The 20,750-nt window shown below is 40.1% G+C and overlaps 1 protein-coding gene across 1 annotated transcript in view; it reads left to right on the top strand.

Moving 5' to 3' along the window:
• LOC132404528 (multiple epidermal growth factor-like domains protein 6) overlaps positions 1-20,750 on the top strand; it is a 413,466-nt gene that overhangs the window by 54,420 nt on the left and 338,296 nt on the right. Inside the window, exons 2-4 of the mRNA XM_059988705.1 lie at positions 846-983; positions 2,934-3,043; positions 3,674-3,778. Coding sequence (XP_059844688.1) covers positions 846-983; positions 2,934-3,043; positions 3,674-3,778 — 353 coding nt within the window. The remainder of the gene's footprint in view (positions 1-845; positions 984-2,933; positions 3,044-3,673; positions 3,779-20,750) is intronic.

Genomic DNA, 20,750 nt, shown 5'->3' with positions numbered 1-20,750 from the left:
CAGGACATGCTCTCTTCTTGCTGCTGCTGCCATCAGGAAGGAGGTAATAGAGCCTCATAACTTATCACCAGGTTCAGGAATAGTTATTGCCATTCATCCATCAGGCTCTTGAACCAAAGCGGATAACTTCATTCAACTTCACTTGCCCCATCATTGACATGCTCCACAACCAATGACTCAAGGACTCTTCATCTCACATTCTTGATATTTATTGATTATTATGATTTCTTTCATTTTGCATTCGTATGGATTGTTTCATTTTGCACACTGACTGAATACTCAAGTTGGTGCAGTCTTCCATTAATTTTGTTATGGTTACTATTTTTTGGATTTATTGAGTATGCAAGAAAATAAATTTCATAGTGGTGTGGGGTGTCATACATGTACTTTGGTAATAAATTTACTTTGAACTTCACAGTTGTGCATGCCTGACATCAAGCATGCTAACATGAACAATGCATGGAAGCTCCCTGCACAAGTTTGCATTTGGAATGAATTCACCCAGAAATGATAGCATTGAAATGAGATAAAATTGAAAATGTAACACCTTAAAAATGGGGAACCATGGAATCCATTTTGTAGGCTGATACCTTTTGTGAATAGCCTAATGTATTATATTTGGAAATACTTGTATTTGTCTATCATCAATATTGTAAAAATAAAATCTGTACCTGTATATCTACTACTGATTATAACTAAATGGTACCATTCATATTCTTTGCTTGCAGTTTCATGGATACTGGGGTAGAGTTTTAATTGGGATAAGAAATAACATCTAGAAACTGGTTGAAGAGTACAGATTATATTATAAAAAGTGCCTTTTGATCTTGGTCATTTTCTGGCAGGCCGCATGTATGTGCAGAGCAGATACTGGCCATGGTGGGACACCGACAACCTTGTGTGCAGGCCTTTACACGAATGGTTAAAGTGTGGAAGCAGGGATGCACTGCGCAAAAACGGTGGTGCGTTGGATATGAGAGAAGGTAAGATGATTTTTATCAACCTTGTCCTCTACATGAATTACCAAAGAATTTGCAGTTTGTTCCGAATAAAATCTGGATATGAGGTAACTTAATGTAGAAAAGAGTAAAACCAGAAATACAGAAAAAAACTCCAATAATCTGGTATTAGTTTGTTTGCAAATCCTGGTGGATTGGCTGCTCACTCAATAGTCTGGAATGTGAGCTGGGGTCCAGAGAACAAGCTGTGGACGTGGTCAGATTTGGGAATCTGGTGTATGACCAGACCAGGGACCAAGAATGCAGGTGGGTTTCTGGACAAAGCCAGGAAGTGGATTGTTTGCATATCTTCCTGTTCCTTCAAAGTCTCTGGGTTCACGGAGAAATTAAATATATTTTAATTAATATATAAAAAAGGGAAATAAAATAATCTGTATGAGTTCAAGATAGTTAAATGTTTCAGAGGTTCGTCTTGTTATCAAAGAATGTACGCAGAATACAACTCTGAGATTTGTCTTCTTCGAATAGCCATGAAATACAGAAATAACATGAAAGTCATTGAAAGAAAGGACATCAACCCCCCCCCCACATGAAAAATGAAAAGAAACAAAACTTGCAAACCCCAAACCCCACCAAGCCCTCCCTTGCACAAAAACTAGCAGATTACCCACCCGGACGTAGCAGCTAGAACATCAACCCCCTAACTCACAAGCCCCTCCCTAGCAAAAAAAAGTGATAATAACATCATACCCCCAACCTCCTTCATACACAAAAATCTACCAGCCCGCTCACATGGATACACACCAACAAGTACATTAGACCTCAGATCCACAACCCCTCTCTCGCCTAAAAAAGTAACATATTGCCCATCCGCCAGTCAGCTACAAGAAAGAAAACACAGAAATGGTGGAGGAAGCCAATATAAATTACAGACCACAATAATAATCACGTTGTCTTGGAATTTCAAAAACATCCTCTGTCAGCACCGTGTAGAGTGACAGCTCTTACGTTTTGAGCAACCGCCAACCCATGCCCTTCATCCGCCGACTGTGGCCTCTCGACCTCTGGCACAACTTGTGAAGAATAACCGCCTACCTGACACGGCCTCCTGACCTCTGGCCAGACCCGTGAAGAGCGACCGCCAATTCGAATGTGCATTCATCTTTAACTTTTCCAAGTTCAAAATTCGAAGTAAATCAACAGATCTTCGCTTGTTTGTTATATATGTCACCATTTACTACCCTAAGGTTTATTTTCTTGTGAGCATTCATGGTAAATACAAAGAAACACAATAGAATCAATGAAAGCTACACACAAAGATCGTCAAACAACCAATGTGCAAAAGACAACAAATTGTGCAAGTACAAAAAAAATTTAAAGCGAGTCCATAGGAAGTTGTCCATTCTGGTATTAAGAGCCTGATTGATGAAGCCTGACTGTTCCTGAATTTGGTGGTGTGGGACCTAAGGCTCTTGTACTTCCCTGATGGCAGCAGTGAAAAGAGAGCATGGCCAGGATGCTGGAGGTCCCTGATGATAGATGCTGTTTTCCGGCAACAGCACTCCTTGTAGATGTGCTCAGTTGTGGGAAGGGCTTTCCCTGTGATGGTGTGGGCTGCAACCACTACTTTTTGTAGGCTTTTCTATTCAAAGGCATGGTGTTTCCATGCAACCAGCCAGAATAATCTTCACCGTGCATCTATAGAAGTTCATTAAAGGTTTAGATGACACGCCAAATCTTTGCAAACTTTGAAAGAAGTAGAGGCACTACTGTGCCTTCTTTGCAAAGGACTCAGGACAGATCTCTGAAATGATAATGCTGAGGAATTTAAATTTACTGGCCCTCTCCACCTCTGAACCCTTGATGTGGATTTCAGTATTATAATTAAAGTATATCTTCAACATTATAATAATTAAACTTATCTGTATATTTGAATTTAAGTCTAGTTTGCCTAATGAAGTTATTTCCTTACAGAACTGGTTACTACACTGCCTATAGACAGGTGTACAGTTTAGAGCTCCAGACCACCTACAAATGCTGCATAGGATGGAACCAACAGGACGAGGAGCCAGGATGCTTTCACTGTAAGCATACTTTAATGTTTTTTTGGAAATATAATATAATGCATCCATTAATATCCCTTTATCCACTGCACATGCTTCTTCTTCAAAGAACTCTAATAAAATTTTTGAACATAATTTTCCTTTCACAGGACCCGGTGACTTTTTTCGAATTCTTCCAAGTGCCCTGCTATAACCTTCTGAATAATAGTGTGATTGATGCTAAGCCAAATGACCTCCAGTTTCCTGCTTCATGACTTTTTCTCCTTCTGAATAAAGAAGTTAAATTTCCTATTTTCTATTCTAATGGTACCTTTCCTGAATTTAGGCAATTTTGTAAAATTAAAGGTAACATATCAACCAACTTATCACACACTTCCAGGGATCAAATACATTAGGAGTCAAGGACTTGTCACCCTTCAACCTCAACAATCCGCTCAGTACTATTTCACCGGTGATTGTAATTTCCCTGAGAATTTCCCTTGATTCTCCTTCTTAAGTTATAAATCTTTTCAATTTCCCTGTACAAACGTACCTGGAAAAAATAGCACAAAAGGAGAGGAAAATTTATTTTCTTCAGAAGCAAGAAAAATTACATGAATTCCTGAAAAGTATTGCACTGTTTTAAAGTGAGTGTTTTTACTGTTTCCCCAGCCACATGCTCTGTTGGCATATGTTTTAATGGAGGCAAGTGTATGGAAAGCATCTCCCAAGTGTGTCACTGCCCAGAGGGATTCCAGGGTCCACGATGTCAGTATGGTAAGGTCTTCCAAAATGTATTAATTTTCTCATTTATTAAAATATTTTGTAATGTATTAAACCAACTGCTTCGGCCGATGGTTTATAGGTAGCATCCCATCAGGCAGTTTATTGTGTAGCAAATAATGTCAATTTAAATTAATGAGTTAATTAATGAATAAAGGAACAAAAGCTAGTACAACTTTTCCAATGAAAGCAGGGTGTTTTTTTCTAGAAAAGTGTATTAAGAGGATAATAATTACATATTAATTTTGCACGCAAGGTCAAATCTCACTCTCTTACAGCTAAATGCTTATTAAAGTCGACTGACTGGGAAGCTTAATTGCTTGACTCCATTCTGGTTTGCTGCAGAATGGTCACTATAGGTAGTCCTTATTAAAATGGATTTTCACTGTAAGCAGTACTAATTGTGTGGATTTGAGAAAATGTGGAGACCCTGCCTGTTGTGTGTGGCATTTGGAAAACAGTTTTAAAACAATTTTTCATTAGTTTTCATTACTTGAAAGTCAATCTGTTCAAAGTAACCTTATTGGTATGAGATATAACAATTGAATGACATGACTTTAGAAAAAAGAATTTGTGGAGAACTGATTCCTCAACAGCAGAGTATACAAAAAGCAATGGGTAATGAGGAAATGTTAACTGTAAAAATTGATTCAAAGTTAGTTGAGATAATGTGAGAATGAAAGGTGAATAAATGTGGCTCTTCTTATGGAAGAAAGGGGAAGTTTTATCTGTTCAATATCTCTTTGTTCTTAAATTTGCTATGCCCCTTTCTCTGACCAGTGTTAGAATGAATGTTTTAGCTTTATTTAGGGCACTGTTCAAATGAAAACTTGATCTGCAGGGTATCACACACAAACTGCTGGAGGAGTTGATGTTTCAGACGAGACCTTTATCAGGTCATGGCCTGAAACATTTAATGATTATTCATTTCCATAGATGCTGCCTGACCTGCTGAGTTCCTCCATGCATTTTGTGTGTGTTGCTGTAGATTTACAGCATCTGCAGAATCTATTATGTTTTTGATTTTACAGGATATATTATAACTAAAGCTCTCTGAGTCTGTCTCATACTGGTATGTGTTATTAAATGGGAATTTCATCAGAGTGCTGCCTTTTAAGTCCTTTCAGTGAAAAACCTAGTTCGGCAGAGTGGGAAGCAGCTTTTGAAGAATTTCTCAGCTTTTACCTTATATTCATAAGTTCTTAACTGGCAAGAGTTCTGTGCGTTCACTTAGTCAAATTAGCTGTAAGGGAACAAACATTGTTGAAAATAGGGAATAATGAGGAATATTCCTGTAATTTTTCTCTAATACAGTGGAAAATCTTTCTGTGCACACTAGCAATGTTACAACTGCAATACTGGAACAACTTTGTTGATTTTTTTTTTCATTTATTCCCATAATTTTGTTTTCCTGGCTGTACTGAGTGGCCAGCTCAACTGTTTCTGAGGGTGAGCGATAGAGATTTGGAAACTCAATCGCAAAGTTTGAGCTTTGATAAAGATGGAGCAGGACAACTTCAAAGGCTTGTAGATAGCCGTCCTGGATAGTTTCTCAATTAAAAATAGCAAATGAGGTGTTCCCCAGGTTACGAATCCTGACTTGCATGCAGTTTTTGAACAAGCATTTGGCAGATGGGTGGGAGGCATCTTCTATTACCATGTCTTCAACTTGCAAACTGATCAATCCATGGGAAGGGGACACTGTAATAATTTGGAGATGACCTGTATTCTGATATAGGAGTGCAATCACTCAGGTCAAGTAAGATGTTCTCCTAAGAGGTTGTCTATTGGCAGTAGAGGTCAATCTGGGAGCCATATGTTCTGGTGCAGTGTTGATTTGAGTAAATTGTAGCTGTGGTTACTGGTCCTTTGGTTGTTCATTCTCTCCTTTTGCAGATGCTGCTTCCTGTGCAAACTATGGTGGATAGGAAACTTTTTTATAATTTCACTATCAAAATTAATCTTCCAGCTGTGCAGAGTCCTTCTACTGCCCATTCAGAATTGCTTTGTGCTGTACAAAAAGCGAAAATGGAGAAAGTGCAAAAGATGTACTAGAATACAAGCATAACTATAGAGATGCCAGCAAACATTGTACAGACTGGGAATCTTTTATCTGAACTAAGGAGTGACTTAAGAGGCTCTTGAGACTGAAATAGTGTGTTAGGGACCTAGTAGAACAGAACCAGTGTTTCGAGCTTGGTTACTCACAGTGGGCAATGTCACTAGCATTCCCGATGGTAGACCGCTGAAATAGGAATTCTGTAGTGGGAGCAACTTACTTGGTGGGCAAAGAAAAAGCTTTGTGTATGTGCTCAATGTTTCCTTGAAGACATGCAACATTCCCATTGACTCCCGGCTATCTGTGGGCACAGAGTTAGAGGAAGAACATTTGGTATGGTATTGAGAATCTGGCGGCCATGCAGCAAAAGCACAAGGAAGTCCTGTGCCATCAGCAGAAAGAGCATAGCTCTTCACATACCATCTTCCTGCTTTTCCATCACCCACTTGCTGCTACATCTGTGGCAGAGACTGCCATTCCTCCATTAGCCCCCTTAGAACTTTCAGGGCCACAGTGAAAGCAAATTCCAATCCTGCAGCATTGCTTCAGGGGGCAAGGATGAAAAAAAATAAGAAGTCAGTGATAAGATATAGTCACTATTTATCCCCATGGCAATTTTGGTGAAGCTTCCTTGCAGAGTGCATTTAGAATGTGGAACTCTCGACATACACCATTCACTGTAAGTAAATGGGGGAGGTAGAGTTGGAAGGATATGATATTAGAACGATACCAGAATGGATTGGAAATTTGTGTGGCCTTTGATCTGGGGAAAGTTGACTTTACTACAGTTCATACTTTCTGTCCTCTCTACATGTTTTGCTTCATTACTGTGTTTTCTTAAAGCTGCAGGAACTGATGGCATCCCAGGGTGGGTACTCAGAGTGTGTGCAGCACAACTGGCAGGTGTGTTTACAGACATTTTAAATCTCTCCCCCTCCAGTGTAGAGCGTCCTTTTGCCTCAAAACATCCATCATTGTTCCTGTACCTAAAAAGACCAAAGTGACATGTCTGAATGACTGGCATCCTGTCGCTCTCACCTCAATAGTAAGTAAATGCTTTGAAAGGCTGGTCAGGACTATATCTGCAGCTTGCTGCTACCCTCACTGGACTCCCTATGATTCGCCTACTGATACACCCGATCGACAGATGACGCAATAGCACAGCTCTACACACTGTCCTTACACATCTGGAGAAGAAGGATGCTTATGTCAGAATACTGTTCTTGGACTACAGTTCAGCATTCAACATAATACCCTCCAGGCTCAACAAGAAGCTCCGAGACCTCAGCCTTCACCCTGCCTTGTGCAGCCGGCTCCTGGACTTTCTGTCAGATCACCAGCAGGTGGTAAGAGTGGGCTCCCTCACCTCTGTCCCTCTGACCCTCAACACAGGAGCCCCTCAGAGCTGTGTCCTAAGCCCCCTCTCTCTATACCCATGACTGTATCACCACCCATAGCTCCAATCTGCTAATTAAATTTGCTGATGACACTACATTGATTGGCCTAATTTCAAATAATAACAAGGCAGCCTACAGAGGGCAAGTCATCTCTCTGACAGTGGTGTCAAGTAAACAACCTCTCCCTCAATGTCGCAAAAACAAAAGAACTGGTTGTGGACTACAGGAGGAATGGAGACAGGCTAACCCCTATTAACGTCAATGAATCTGGGGTTGAGAGGGTGAACACCTTTAAGTTCCTCGACATACATATCACCAAGGATCTCATGTGGTCTGTACATACTGGCTGTGTGGTGAGAAAAGCACAACAATGCCTCTTTCACCTCAGACGGTTGAAGGAGTTTGGTTTGGGGCCCCAAATCCTATGAAATTAAGAGCATTCTGACTAGCTGCATCACTGCCTGGTATGGGAGCTGTACTTCCCTGAATCGCAGGACTCTGCAGAGATTGGTGCGGACAACCCAGCACACATGTAGATGTGAACTTACCACTCTTCAGGACAAATACTGTGACAGGTGCGTAAAAAGGGCCTGAAGGATCATTGGGGACCTGTCACCCCAACCACAAACTGTTCCCGCTGCTACCATCCGGGAAACAGTATTGCAGCACGAAAGCCAGGACCACCAGTCTCCGGGGCAGATTCTTCCACCAGGCAATCAGGCTGATTAATTCATGCTGATACAATTGTACTTCTATATTGACTGTCCTATTGTACATACTATTTATTATAAATTATTATAAATTGTACATCGCACGTTTAGATAGAAACATAACATGAAGATTTTTACTCCTCATGTATACGAAGGATGTAAGTAATAAAGTCAATTCAAGTCAGTTCAAAGAACGACGCTGTGGCAAATTTGCAAAAATCAGAGGCTTTACCATTTCTTTCACTTGTTGCCTTCAGTTTCTTTTTGCATAAGGTAGAAGGAGATGAGTCATTAACTTCAAACTTTCTGCATAATCACTCAAAGAGTTTCACTGCATGTACGTGTAACGAGAGCTGTATAACTCATCTCCTACCTTAGGCCACGAACTTATCAATCACCCCATGCTGTGGGCCACATCTGGAGGTCCAAGATGCTGACTTCTACAAAGAAGGGATCTGTATGCTCCACGACTGCTGGACTAAGTGTGTAAATGTAGGAGGGGACTATGTTGAAAAATAAATGTGCTAGGTTTTCTAAAATGTACTCCTACCTTCGGCCACAAACTTATCAATCACCCCGGTACACTGTATGAGAAGGATTTGGGCATCCTGGTAGACACATCACTAATGTTGGGCTATATAATGCACTCAGTGGAGTTCAAGTTGAGAGATGTTCTCCTTAAGTTGTATAACGTGATTGTGAAGGCACACCTTGGGTACTGTGTATGATTTTGGTCTCCATATTTTGTGAGGGATGTGAAGGCACAGGAGAGAGTTCAGAGAAGAATGACTAGATTCATTCCAGGTCTGCAGGGTAAAATCATTAAGGAGATAAGTACGGTGGATGGAAGCTGCTACTTCAAAGTTAATCCATCAACACGGACCCGGAACCATAGGTTAGAGGAAGACTTCAGACTAACATCAGGAAGCATTTCTTTACACAGCGAGTTGTGGACGCATGGAACAAACTACCTAGTTGTGTAGTTGAAAGTAGCACCTTAGAGGCTCCCAAATCTAAATTCAATTGTTACTTTAATACAACACGAGTGAATCTGCAGATGCTGGAAATAAATAAAAACACAAAATGCTGGCAGAACTCAGCAGGCCAGACAGCATCTATGGGAGGAGGTAGTGACGACGTTTCGGGCCGAAACCCTTCATCAGGAATGAAGTAGCATGGGATGGTCGAGGGGGGATAAGAAGTGGGGGGAGGGATGAAGTAGAGAGCTGGGAAGTGATAGGCTGGAGGGAAATGGGCTAGGGGAAGGTGGAGAATTATGGGAAATAAAAGTGAAGGAAAGGTAGGGCTGGGGGGAGATTATAGTGAGGGGGAAAGAGAGAGAAAGAGAACCAGATTAAAATTATAGATAGGGATGGGGTAAGGGGTATCAAATAACCCTCACAGGAGGTCTGTGAGTTGGATGTTCATGCCGGCAGGTAGGAGGCTACTTAGGCGGGAGATAAGGTATTGCTCCATCGACCTGCGTGTGGCCTCATCTTGACGGTAGAGGAGGCCATGGACAGACATATCGGAGTGGGAGTGGTCTGTGGAATTGAAGTGTGTGGCCACAGGGAGATCCCGCCACTGCTGGAGGACCGAGTGCCGGTGTTCAGCGAAACGGTCTCCCAGTCTGCGGCGGGTCTCCCCAGTGTATAAATGGCCACATTGGGAGCACCAGATACAGTATATCACCCCAGTTGTCTCGCAGGTGAAGTGGTGCCTCACCTGAAAAGACTGTCTGGGGCCTAGAATGGTGGTGAGGGAGGAAGTGTGGGGGCAGATGTAGCACTTTTTCCGTTTGCAGGGATAAGTGCCTTTAATACACTGTGAATAGGAAACTGGCAGGTTTTGTTGGGCTGAATGGCCTGTTCCTGTCAAAAAACTTTCTAATACTCTAATGTACAGAGTAAATTTGATTTTTGAATAAATGCACAGTATTTAACACATAATCTGCATATAGTACTGTTATAGCAGTTAAATTACTGAAGTGGTGATGCACACATAATAACCAAAAACTTCCACATGTTCAAATCTTTCCATGGACGCTGTGGAATTTAAATTGGGTTCATAATCTGGGAAGCTTTAAGTAAAGCTGGTCATTTGTAGTGATTACTATGCATTCTCTGGATTGTCTAAATCCCATCTAGATAACTAATGGCCTTTAGGGACGATCTTTCATCCTCAGCCAGTCTGTATTTCAATTTGTATTTCAACATAGTACTTTATAAATTATTAACTGAATTGTGAGGTCTTCCTGTGGCTGGGACTATGTCAAAGGTAGAATTATTCATGATTTAAGACTGATAATTTCTACATATGTTTACATTTACATATGTGTGCACGAGGGATTTTGGGGTCAATGTACCTGTTCCATTTTGTTCATTCTTTTGTGCTTGGAGGAGAGATTTGGGGGTTGATGATTCTGCTGAGGTTCTTTTCTTTCTTGGTTTTGTGGCTATCTGGAGAAGAAGAATTTCAGAGTTGTCTAATTTGATAATAAAAGAACCTTTGAACCTTATTTGAGACCAATTCGTGATCTCTATTTTAACTTTGGTTGCTAAGGCGAGGTGAGGAAGAAATGCTTCCTGGGTCAGGGTTACTTTGCCATCTGGGCCTTGTTTATATCCATTAGTGAAGTGCTCAACTGTTCCAGCAAGGGAAAAGGCTTGCCAATTCGGTAGGACTTTCTGGGATTTTCCTGAAGCTTCCAGCAATCAAACGCTAATCCTCTGAGTGCCTTTGGAAATAACCTGACTGTCAAAGGAAATGAAACAATTTTATTTTCTTTTGCTGATAATAATGTTGGAGATGATGGAGAGGTTGTCTGATGGTACTTTGAACCCTGTGGGGCGGGGTGCAGAAATGCATGGCTTGTCGCTGGCCTGTCTTGCATTCAAGAGCTGGGGAGGAAAGCTTCCAAAGAGGTTCAGAATACTGTGTCAACATTGGCTGATTGAGTAGCACATTCTTTAAGGGTGGTTCATAATTGGAATTGGTATATTTTTGTCACATGTACAGAAATCGAGGGAAAAAGCTGTCTTGTACATTGTTCATACAGATCCACTCCCATTCCATATAATTAAACCAGGTTTGATTTCTACTTTATCTCATTGGGGTGAAAGATCATCAACCTGAAATGTTAACATCATTTCTTCCTGCACCAATGCTGCCCGACCTGCTGAGTATTTCTATCAGTCACTGCTTTTGCTGATTAAATGGAGAATAGTTTAAAACCAATAAAAATAATTATTAAACATCATCAAGTACTGTTTCACAGAATATCTTGGAGCTGTCCAAAAGTTTTTAGGGTTAAGGGTGTGGAGGATATTTGGATTTCCCATATCCCAATATGTCGTATTATGTAAGTTGCTGATCATCTGCCAACCACACTTAAATATATAAAGTAAAATTCTGTTTAATACTGGACATAATGTGGCTTGAGGATTCAGATTCAGATGTATTTATCACATGTACATCGAAGCACACAGTGAAATGTGTTGTTAACAACCAACACGCCAAAGGATGTGCTGGGACCAGTCCTAAGGTGTTGCCACACATTCTGGCTCCAACATCGCATGCAGACAACAGAACAACACAAGCAGCAACAACAACGAAAACAAAACAAGGCACCAACAGCAAAAGAAGCCCCTTTACCACCCCACCCCCTTTGCCCACCCAACAATTTCTCTCTCTCTCTCTCACACACACACACACACACACACACACACACACACACACACTTCCATCCACAGGACAGAATGCCTTTGGGCCTCCAATCCTCCAATCCTTGGCCCAGGGCTCTCAGAGTCACAGTCTTCACGCCAGCTTTGGACCTCCCCACCCCCCCCCCCCAGATCTCATCCAACCTCAGCAGACCCTTGGGACTGAACCCCCAGACTCACTGATCATAGGCTAGACCCTCAGGTCTCATCCTCCAGACTCACACAGACCTCCAAATCCAGTGACATAGTGAGGGGGGTGGGGGTCACCAGCCTTTGTGACAGTATCGAAAGGGGTGGGTCACGAGGAGGATCGACTAATGGGCTTGCTCCTGGGCCTCACCAAGATGGCCATCTGTGGGTCTAGGCAGCAGTAAGTCAAGGGCTGTACCAGGGCCAATTGCCCACCCTTATTCTGAGGATATGTTCATGCCCTGCTGTCCTTGGAGATGGAGCATGTGGTCACAATGGGTACAGTGGGAGATTCCTAGGAGTGGTGGGCCCCCCAAGGAATTGTCTGTTTTATAGACTGTTCTAATCATATTTTAATTTGAATTCATTCTCTGTCTTGTAATACTGAGTGGGTGTACTTTGTGCATTTGTTGTGCAAATAACCTTTAATAGTTTTGTAAAAAGGAAGTTCTCAAGTTGGGGTTCATGGTCTGCAGCAGATGGTTGGGCTGCCAGGGTCAATGGAATGAGGAAGTCAGTTGGAGACGATGCTTCATTGGGCACATCACTTCAGCAACTGCAACGTGGGCACACCCTGACCTGACTACAAATGCAGGGAGACTAATCTCAGCAGGGTGGTCAAAGCAGTGAAAGCTGGTCTTGCTGACACGACATATCCTATGGACAGAGCTGAGATCTTCCACTGCACCTACTTAAATTATGTGATTGTATATACATTTGTGGCTTAAGTACCAAAAGCATTGAACTTCTGTATGGAATGGTAGGATGCATTAAAATGATTGAACTAGGTTTCGCGGACCTGGGTTGCTGATCTCATAATATGCACTTACTTTGCCTTCCGTGGTCACAGGAGTATTATTCTTAGAAATCCATCAAGTTCAATCAATACCCTTCATTAATCTGCTATCGATGTTAGTCAGGAAACTCACTATCCTTGAGCAGCAAAGTGATTGACCGTGAAGTGGTGTAATAACAATGTCTAGCCATTAGGGATGGACAGTTCCAGCAATGCCTACATCTAATAAACAAGAAAAATGTTAAGACTCTGATGGTGAAAATTTGTGCGCTGGTAAACGTCACTGCCTCTTGCCAGGTGTCACCTGTGCAGAGTCAGAATCAGGTTTATTATCACCGGCATGTGACGTGAAATTTGTTAAATTAGCAGCAGCAGTCAATGCAATGCATAATCTAGCAGAGAAATAAATATTAAATAAAATAAAAATAAGAATAAATAAACAAGTGAAACAATTACCTATATTGAATAGATTTTAAAAAGTGCAGAAACAGAAATACTATATATTAAAAAAAGGTGAGGTAGTGTCCAAGGGTTCAATGTCCATTTAGGAATCGGATGGCAGAAGGAAGAAGCTGTTCCTGAGTCACTGAGTGTGTGCTTTCAGGCTTCTGTACCTCCTACCCGATGGTAACAGTGAGAAAAGGGCATGCCCTGGGTGCTGGAGATCCTTAATAACGGATGCTTCCTTTCTGAGACACCACTCCCTGAACTGAAGATGTCCTGTGTACTTTGTAGGCTGGTGCCCAAGACGGAGCTGACTAGAGTTACAATCTTCTGCAGCTTCTTTCAGTCCTGTTCAGTAGCCCCTCCATACCAGACAGTGATGCAACCTGTCAGAAAGCCCTCCACTGTGGAACTACAGAAGTTTTTATTTGTTGACATGCCAAATCTCTTCAGACTCCTAATAAAGTATAGCTGTTATCTTGCCTTCTTTATAACTACATCGATATGTTGGGACCAGGTCAGATTTTCAGAGATCTTGACACCCAGGAACTTGAAGCTGCTCACTCTCACCGATTCTGATCCCTGTATGAGGATTGGTTTAAGTTCCTTCATCTTACCCTTCCTGATGCCCACATTCAGCTCTTTCGTCTTACTGACATTGAGTGCCAGGTTTTTGCTGTGGCACCATTCTACTAGTTGGCATTATCTCACTCCTGTATGCCCTCTTGTCATCACCTGCGATTCTACCAACAATGGTTGTATCTTCAGCAAATTTATAGATGGTATTTGAGCTATGCCTGGCCACACAGATTCAAATTCAGGTAAACTACTCTGCATATTTGCAAGTACTAATTATACTTTGCAATCAGTTGTACAGGTTGATTCAACTGCATAAAACATACGAAAAACACATGTATTAAGATTTATAGCTTTAATGCAAGAAGGGGTAAGTCTAAAGGAGATTTACGAGGTAAATGTTTTTTACACAGAGATTCGTAAATGCCTGGAATATGCTGTCAGAGGATGTGGAGGAAGCACATATAACAGCAATGTTTAACAGGCATTTAGGGAGGCCCATGAACAGACAGGAAATGCAGGGATATGGGCCACAAGAGGCAAATGGTATTATTTTAATGTGGTGTTATGCACAGCAAAGACATGTCGGGCTGAAGGGCCAGTTTCAGTGCTGTATTGTACTATTTAATTAAAGTTAGAGCCAGAATGTCTACTTGGCAAATTGTGTTGAGCTTATTGAGCATTAAACATTCATCCAATTATTTTAAAATGTTTGAAAAAATCTATATAAGTTATCCCGCAACAAATGATTTGTACTGATCAGGAAGTCTGTTAGCTTAAACTTAAACGATGTTGCCCTGGATTTCCTAGTATTCCTAACCATGAACTTTAATTTAATGGTAATTTATAGTTAATAACATCTAATATTCACTTTAAATATAGTTTTCAGGATTGATATCCATTGGCAAACTCAATCTTTTGATTTTGCCGAGTTTAAGTGAAATGAAGGCTTTTTGATTGGCTGTACAGCACCTTTGGAACTGAATGGAGAAGTGTTGCAAGTAATTTAGATTATCATGCTTTTTAAGCCAAATAAAGGATGAAACATTTTCCTTTGATGAATTGACACATTAGTCAGTTGTTATCTGTGTTTTAACACTACCAGGCATTTGAAGGACAGAACATTTCTTGCATTTCAGATGAATTTAAGATGTAAGCTTTTCATGATCAGGGGTTAAGTTGCTGACCGAAAAGCCATGCAGCACCATGCCTGATAATGGAAGTTCTTCTGGTTAACTGCCTTAGGTTTCATTTTGTGGTAATTGCATGGAGCACATCTGATTAAGACTCAACATTGATTTGAACCACATGTTTTCTGTTCGCTAGAAGCAAAAATATGTTAATAGATTCTTTTAAAATGCAGTGTGTGGCTCCAATCTGATGACTGTTGCATATGTTGACAGAGGACCAGATATAAAATAGAGGTGGCTGGTTGTATGCACAGACTGCAGTATGCTAATGTCATTACCATATTGGAATATAGACTTTCACGGTTTGGCTTAAAGACTTCCACCACACTCTCTGAAGCAAAGATGAACTGTGGCTTCAATCAATGAAATATTTTTACAGTTTATCTAACATTTTGAAACATCAAGGTGCATGGTATAAAATTAATTTTTCTCTCCTTCCTTGAATTCCCGATTTTACCAATGTCACTTCTGTTACAGAGTGGACGGTGTTTTCAAAGTTCAAAGTAAATTTGTTATGGAAGTAAATACATGTCCCATATGCAACCTTAAAATTATTTTTCCTGCTCTTGAATTTTCTTTCATTTTCTGAATCACTGGCACCACTGTGCTCACAGCACAACTTTGGAGCTGTAGTAAACTCAAAAATAAGATGAAACTACATGAGATTACTGATTGTCAAATTAGCATTCATAGGCATTCTTCTGGCACAGAGTTGACATTGATCAGAAGTGGTGACTTCAATCACCACTATTTTTAACTAAGTCCACAATCTCCAGACTCACTTGCAAGGACTCTTTATAACTCATATTCTTAGCATAACTTTCTTTTATTTGCAGTTTGTTTCCTTTTGTATATTGATTATTTATCAGTCTTTGATTATGTCCAGTTTTTTGTAAATTCAATTTTATTTCTTTTTTTCCCTGCATGAAAATGAATCTCAAGGTAGTATATGATAACATATACTTTGATAAAAATTATTTGAACTTTGAAGTAAATTCCTCATCTACAACTTTATCCTGCCATGCCTCATGCAGACCTGTTCCTCTTTCAGGAATAACATAATAAATTTCAATTGCCAGTAGGTGAGTGAGGACCCTGCCAACAACGAGATCATATTGGTTTTCCTGTCCATTAAATTCTGAGCTCAAGCAAAGAGCTTAAACCCTACCTGATATGAATAACTATCTGTATCACTGAAGGGAGGTCATACTGTAGCCACCTACTCTTCAAAGGCTGGTTCTCTTCCCTGTTTGTCATTCCCACGGTACATTTAGCGGCCAATGCCCACTATTTGATCTGTGGGTCCACCTACCCTTCCAAGGAGGATATATTTCCAGATAACAAAGTATTTTAAACACAGCTCATTTATTTTTAGTGATACACATTAAAATTTAGACCAAATTCTTAATAAAAGACATTTAAAACTCTCAGAGGTTTTCTATCTTTTAAAAGATTCCCAAATTATAAACAATTTCTAAAACACAGGTATAATTCTAATAATCTAAAAAGACTTACCAATGAATTGCAAAATTCCATCGCAGAAATCAAAGGCAGAAAAATGGATTCTAGTCCCTCGTCTTTCTGTTATTTATCTTCATGTTCCAGGATCATTCCTAAAAAGCCTGACAGCTCTTATATTTATTATTTTTTTGGCTTATTTGGTGACTTCACATGCATGTGTTATTTTTCAGATACTTTTGCTGGGGTATTCACATAGATGGTCTAAAAGCTTCTGGGGAAAGTGATCCCAGACACCCAAAATTAACACTGTGAGCGCTGACTCTCTAAGCACACAAATTTCTCAACTATTGATAAATCAACTATTCAATGTGCTAAGTGATAGTATCAGTATCAGTCTGGTCTGCAAGTTTCCTTGAACTAAATAACTTAGCCAGTGTTATTCGGTTTGTTGCAGGCCCAATTAATGTGCTGTGGGCTAGCAGCTTGCCCTTTTAACTTCATATTGGTTCTTATTTATTACAAGAAGCAGATCAAGGAGTTTTGGTTGGGAGTTTAACCTACTCAAAAACAACTCTTTGACCCCTGGAAGAGTCAGCTGCTTTGTTTAAAAACTGAGCTTGGTGAAAAAGTCCCCTAGGCCTGGGTCAGTGAATATCCATCACAAGCACAGAACCATGAAATTATCTCAGTGTCTTGATACTACACTGATACATTTTGTTTTCACGTTTCGGAATGTCATTCTCCAGTGCTAATGTTTCTTGAAAATGTTTTTTAAATGGAAGACGTGTTCTGAAAAACTTACATAGCCCACTCTCCTCTCCTATCAGATTCCTTCTTCTTTAGCCCTTTACCTTTTCCTCCTATCACCTCCCAGCTTCTCACTTCATACCTCCCTTCCCACTCACCTACAGAACTGTGCAAAAGTCTTAGGCACCCTAGATTTTTTATGTGGTTTCAGATTTCCACATCATCGAGGCTGTATAGGATTACCTGCAGAGATAGAAGCAAGCTAGACAGCTAAATGTCTGCACACAAACTGTAGCAAGTGCTCCAAGATGATTGGAGCAAACTACCAACTGATTTTCTTTTAAAACTTCACGAAAGTGTAGTTGGTCCAGTTGGTCACATGAAACATTGATTTCTTTTACTTTTTACTGCTTTTTATAGTAATTTGTTTGATATTTAGAAACTTTTCATTATTTTTGAAAGCATCTTCTCTTTACAGGTTTGTTTTACATGTGTCTATGACATTTGTACATTGCCCCTTCACCTGGCCTCATCTATCACCTTCCAGCTTGTACTCCTTCCCCTCCCTGACATTTTAATTCTGGCTTTTTCCAGTCCTGTAGAAGGGTCTCGGCCTGAATAGCCGACTCTTTATTCCTTTCCATTGATGCTGCTTGACCTGCTCTAGCATTGCGTATGTGTTATTTTTAACATGTGTGTTTTATCTCACTGTTCAAAAACTACATTGTTATTAAGTGTTTGAAGAGCAATGTTGAGTGAGTTCCTGAGTGACTGCCAGCACTTTGATGAATAGCCTAATTCCTGGGAGCTCCCACCATATTTCAATACATTTTGCTCTTGACCTCACAAGCTGTTCTGTGGATTCCGTCTGCCTGAAAAACACTCGGGAAGCAACTGTTTGCAATTACTAGCACACAACAGATTGGTCTGAGGAGTTGTGAGGGAACTGTTTCCTGATGTAGACTTAAAATCAATACATCAGTGTCAGGATGACTGTCTGAAAAGAGAGTCTCATCACTTTCTCACATGCCCTTTTTACTGTTTGTCCTCGGTTTATAACTCAGACTGTTCGACAGTGCTACCATTGTTCAGATTATACTTACATTTGATGAAGTTGGAACTTTTGAGAATTCTTTAGTTCATTGGATTTATCTCTTCACACTGGATGTAGACTGACAGCATGCTTCCAACTGGGATAGTTCGGCTATTTTTCTGGGATTTTGATAGCTGTGTGCATGTCATTGAAGTTATAATCTATAGAGTGGGAGTTTTGCTGGGCTGGATAGCTAACCTATGGAATACTCTGGGGACCAAGCTGGAAGGATGCAAATCTTGTTCAGTCGATTGTTGCAGTCAGAATTTTGCTGGATAGAAACTTTCTAGTTGCTCCTTTCATCTTAGAGTGAAACTGCAACAGTTATGCTTTTGCCATGTTTTGCTTCATGGAGAGAGAGTGCGGCTGCTGTGAAACATTACTGATGACAAATCCTCCTTTTCAAAAAAAAAATTTTAATTGTATTTTCAAATAGGTTACAGAAAGAAAAAAAATTATCAACCCTCCCCCCTAACATATCCCTATAGAAAAAAAGAGAAGAAAAAAGAAAGGAAGAAAGAAAAAAGAAAGAAAGAAAGAATGCCTGGATATCGGAAGATCCCCACATGCTCCATGGAGTTCATAATAGCTTTAATATGTATATTTCTTTCTTTCCCCAGATAACCAATAATTTTATCTTCGGAGCACCTGTATATTTAATCCTATTTTTTGTAAATAAGGGTGCCAAATTTTCAGAAATATTTCATATTTATCTCTTAAATTATAAGTAATTTTTTCAAGTGGAATGCAGCTAAAAATTTCATTCTTCCAACGATCAATACTTAAGTATGAATCCGATTTCCAAGTAACTGCAATAGCCTTTTTGTCTACTGCCAATGCAATTTTTATGAATTCTTTCAGATATTTATTCAATTTGGATTTCGATTTTTCCCTTCAATATCGCTTAGTAAAAATAATGTTGGATTATGTGGAAGTTGTATTCCAATAATTTGTTCACAAATTCTCCTTGTACCTTTGTTATCTCCATTCCACAGGGTTAATTCTTTAAACATGTGGGATCACTTCATTGGTGACAGCTGATTTGTAATGTGGAATGACTTCAGGGTATAGTACAGTACCTCTCTCAATGAGGTCATATAGGTGCTAAGTATAGCATGGTACAGCAAAGGGTTTTTTTGAATATAACTGCAAACTACATCAGTTTGCTATTTTTAAACAATGACAAAATATCTACAAGGGGTGATTGATAAGTTTGTGGCCTAAGGTAGAAGGAGATGGATAATACAGCTCTCGCTACATGCACGTGCAGTTCAACTCTTTCAGTGATTATTCAGAAAGTTTGAAGTTAATAACTTTTGTGGTATTTCTGTTTCAGATAATTGAAAATTGCCAGTAAACACTGTCTGAAAAGATGGACCTTAAGCCACGAACTTATCAATTACCCCTCATATATTTAATGTTGCAATCTGATAGACGTTTTGTAAATAACAACTTGATAAAATGAAAAATGAATTGCATAGAATTCTTGTAATGTGCATTTGTCCCTTACAGTCATTCGCTTCATATGTAAGTGACTTGCCAGACCACAATTTTGGAAGTGGAATTGTACATTTTCTGTTTCTGTTTGGACACAGTTAGTTCTGAAAGCGAGTACTATCTAAAATTAGTACTAGTTTTAATTGTTTGTTTTCCACAAATTAATCTTAAGAAGTGAAGAAATTATAATAGAAAATGGTAGAGAACATGGTCCCTCACACACTATGGTCAGAGACTTTAGTGAGCAACCATCCATTCCAGTTCTCCTTCCTCACCCTTTATCATTCCCTATCAAAGACCAACTCAATTCCAGTTCCAAAGAAGTACAAATGTTGATACCCTGAAGAAAGATGGGGAAATGCATTTCGACTGCCAGGTGACATCTATTACTTCATTAATCTACTTAAATCAGCCCCCCAATCCTTCCTTCACTTTGCCCACTGCTCCCCAGGCTTACTGTAAGCTCAAACATGGGCAGGAAAAGGAAAGTAAGAGAAGATAAAACTTTACTTATCCCAAAGGAAATAATCGTTGTGAGGTTGCACAGCCAGAAGTATATACTTTAAGCATTGAGGTATGAAAAAAATGCAAAATGTGCATTAAAATAATGCAGAATACAGATGTGTAATATAACCATTTACTGATATACTGAAGGAGGAGGAGTTGTAGAGTCTTATAGCTGCAGGGAGAAAGGATCTCCTGTGGCATTCAGTGGTGCTCCTTAATAGAATCAGTCTGTTACAAAAGGTGCTGCTCTGTTTGTCCAGTATGTCATGGAGGGGGTGGGAGGGATTGTCGATTATGCTCTGTAGCTTCTGCAGCATCCTCCTCTCAGACACAACCACCAGGGAATCTAGTTCCACCTCCAGAACAGAACCAGCCTTCCTGACGAGCTTATCGAGCTTCTTGGTGTCAGCTGCTCTCACCCTGCTGTCCCAGCAGACTACAGCATAGAATAGCATGCTGGCTACCACTGAGTCGTAGAACATCTGCAGCATAGTACTGCAGATGTTGAATGACTGGAGCCTCCTCAGAAATTACAGTCAGCTCTGACCCTTCCTGTACAGAGCCTCTGTATTTTTAGT

The sequence above is a fragment of the Hypanus sabinus genome, chromosome 2, assembly GCF_030144855.1.
Source record: "Hypanus sabinus isolate sHypSab1 chromosome 2, sHypSab1.hap1, whole genome shotgun sequence".
Classification (NCBI taxonomy): domain Eukaryota; kingdom Metazoa; phylum Chordata; class Chondrichthyes; order Myliobatiformes; family Dasyatidae; genus Hypanus; species Hypanus sabinus.
The sequence above is the reverse complement of the archived record's forward strand: the minus strand, read 5'-3'. Positions and strand labels throughout refer to the sequence as shown.